General features: G+C 47.4%; 1 protein-coding gene across 1 annotated transcript; it reads left to right on the top strand.

Moving 5' to 3' along the window:
* Positions 1–714: 714 nt before the first annotated feature.
* RNASE13 (ribonuclease A family member 13 (inactive)) lies at positions 715–1,708 on the top strand. Its single transcript, XM_027842954.1, has 2 exons — positions 715–780; positions 981–1,708. Exon 2 carries the CDS (start codon positions 986–988, stop codon positions 1,445–1,447), a length of 462 nt encoding a protein of 153 aa, XP_027698755.1. The 5' UTR covers positions 715–780; positions 981–985; the 3' UTR covers positions 1,448–1,708.
* Positions 1,709–2,558: the final 850 nt, after the last annotated feature.

Genomic DNA, 2,558 nt, shown 5'->3' with positions numbered 1-2,558 from the left:
AAGGTGGGTCAGGGACCCATTAATATCTTTCTTAAAGGTTCTGACCCAGAATCTGAATTCAGGTGAATGATGTTGGTGGTCTAGGGAAGAAACTGAGTGCCATGATCTCAGCTGGCACATGGAGGAGTCCTTATAGATATGTTTCTGAGCCTAGAGTCCTAAACAGGAAACTCATAATACTGTGCAGGCAGGCCCCAGGGAGTGGGAGAGAAAGGGGCATCTGAGTCACTTTCTGTTCCTACCAAATGAGATCCAGGGAGCATTTTGTTCTCCATAAACTAAACAGTCCTTTTCTACCCACCTTTCTTGGGGAAGAGGACCCATAAGGCAGCTCAGGGAAAACATGAAAGATGGAACAGAGCCTGAATCACCAGGTGTTCTGACTCCTAGCCCCACATCTTATCAAGATGAATGAGTTCAGGATACTCTATTTGACCTCCTTCAATCAACCAACCACCACTTGAATGGTTTCCTTAATCAGATTTCCAAATAGTAACCCTCCCATTCTATTGTCCACCTCCAGACTCTTTGCCTTCTCATTGCTTATCTCACCTCCTTACTGTTCCCATCTGACCTGAGTTACAGATGACCTCAGTCAGTTTTTCCTTTCCCAGAAAGGAGCCTAGAGGAAGATAGGACCTGCCTGCTCTTCTTCTGTCTTCTCTTTTCATAACACTCTACCTGCACTGATCAGAAATTTGGGCCAGGGTCCCCCAAAAGACCAAGGGACTAAGGATCAGCAGATTCTTTTCTCTGCCAAAGCCTCAACTTAAGAACCGGGTAAGGAAAGAGATCCTAGGCTGAGCCAATCTGGGTAAGGAGAACAGCATGAATGAGGAGGGGAAAATGGGAAAGAGAAGACATAGGGTAATGAGATTTGGGGATGAGGATGTAGGTATTTTGGGGAAAGAGAATGATACCTATCCTCTGCCCTCTCCCTCCAACTCCCCCTTGTCCTTCTTTCTCCCCCCCCCCCACAGGTAAGATGGTTCTGTCCAGGATTCTAGTCTTCCAGCTGCTTCTGGTACCAGCTCTGACCTTCCTCTCCTTTACATCTTCTGCAGTCAGAAATTTCTATGCTCTGCACATTGACTATCCTAAGGTTACATTTTCTAAGAGCTTCCATGGCTACTGCAATGGCCTGATGAGCTATGTTCGAGGAATGAAAAAGGATTGGCGATGCCCTCAGATCCACCATGTGCTTCATGCTCCCTGGACAAAAGTTAGTAGCAACTGCAAGCATTCTGACACCTTCTGTGAAGATTTCAATGAGTACTGCTCTCTCAGCCAGGATGCCTTTCCTCTTACCACCTGTAAACGCTTATCCATGGAGCCACCCAGCACCTGCCAATACAATGAAACCACTTCCACTAAACGGGTCTACCTACTTTGCTCCAGAAAATACAATGGTGAACCCATGTATATCATTGGCATCTTCCAGAGGTAGAACTGGGAGGAACCCAAGTGTAAGGGAAAACCCAGGCTCTAATCCCTGACAAAACAAGGGTCAGGCTGTTGTTCCCTGCTTGGGGAATGTAAGTCTTCCCCTGCTCTCTGCACCCTTCCTATGACAACAAAGCAGGCCAAGCCAGTTTCCAGGAAACCAGATCATTCGGCAGAGTCTCCAGGGGCCCCAGACCACTCCCCACTGTCTCTACAGGAAGAAAAGTAGATAAGTTACCCTATAGACCATCAGGAAATTGTCCATTACCCTTTGAACAAGTTCAACCGTGTGTCCCCTTGCCAATCTTCCAACCCAGAGACATAGCCCCTCACCCTTTGTAGAGTTCAGTCTTCCCCTCTCTCCCCCTCCCCACCCCCCTTGCCCTAAGAAGCTAACTCTGTCCAGTTGGCAGAGGCTGGCTGTTCACTTGGCCGGATCCTGAAAACTGGCAAGAGGCCCAGAGCCATGGCCAGCACCATGACAACAACGGGCCTGGCCTCCTTTTTCCCCAATCCCCACTTTCTGTCCCCACTACTTTTTTCTCTGCTCAGCTTCCTCCAAAGGATATCTTTGTTTGCTAGACACTGGTCATCTAGTCCCTGAAGCACTCAGTTCCCTCACACCCATCCTGGGCTCACAGAACCCCCCCCACCCCATCTTAACCATACACACCCAAATTCCCAATGTCTCCCTTTCTTTCCAGTCATTGGGGTTCCCTTTATATATAATCTGCCCTCTTTTCTCTCCATTCCACAACAGACCCTATATAGCACTTGTGAGGCTGAGTGGGATAGAGTAAGATAAAGTCTTTTAAACCATGAATCACATGCTTTATTTTATCTGGATACATCATGAAATCTAGAAAAGAGTACAAGAGAACTGAGGAGGATGGGAGTGTTGGGGTACCTACAGATCTGGGAGCCTCTGGAGCTTCATATTCAATAAATTCGATAGCCTCTTTTCCTTCCTCCCTAGACCCTCCTTTTTTCTTTCAACTAGGTCTCCTCTTCAATCTCTCTCCTCTTTTTTCTGCCTTAGGATTCTTTCTTTCCCTTCAGAATGCCCCTCAAATAATCTCTCTCCTCCACTGCCTCCAGTGGCTCTGTGGATAGTG

The sequence above is a fragment of the Vombatus ursinus genome, unplaced genomic scaffold (genome assembly GCF_900497805.2).
Source record: "Vombatus ursinus unplaced genomic scaffold, bare-nosed wombat genome assembly UNPS02014894.1, whole genome shotgun sequence".
Taxonomy (NCBI): Eukaryota; Metazoa; Chordata; class Mammalia; order Diprotodontia; family Vombatidae; genus Vombatus; species Vombatus ursinus.
This window is presented reverse-complemented; position numbering and strand designations above follow the sequence as displayed.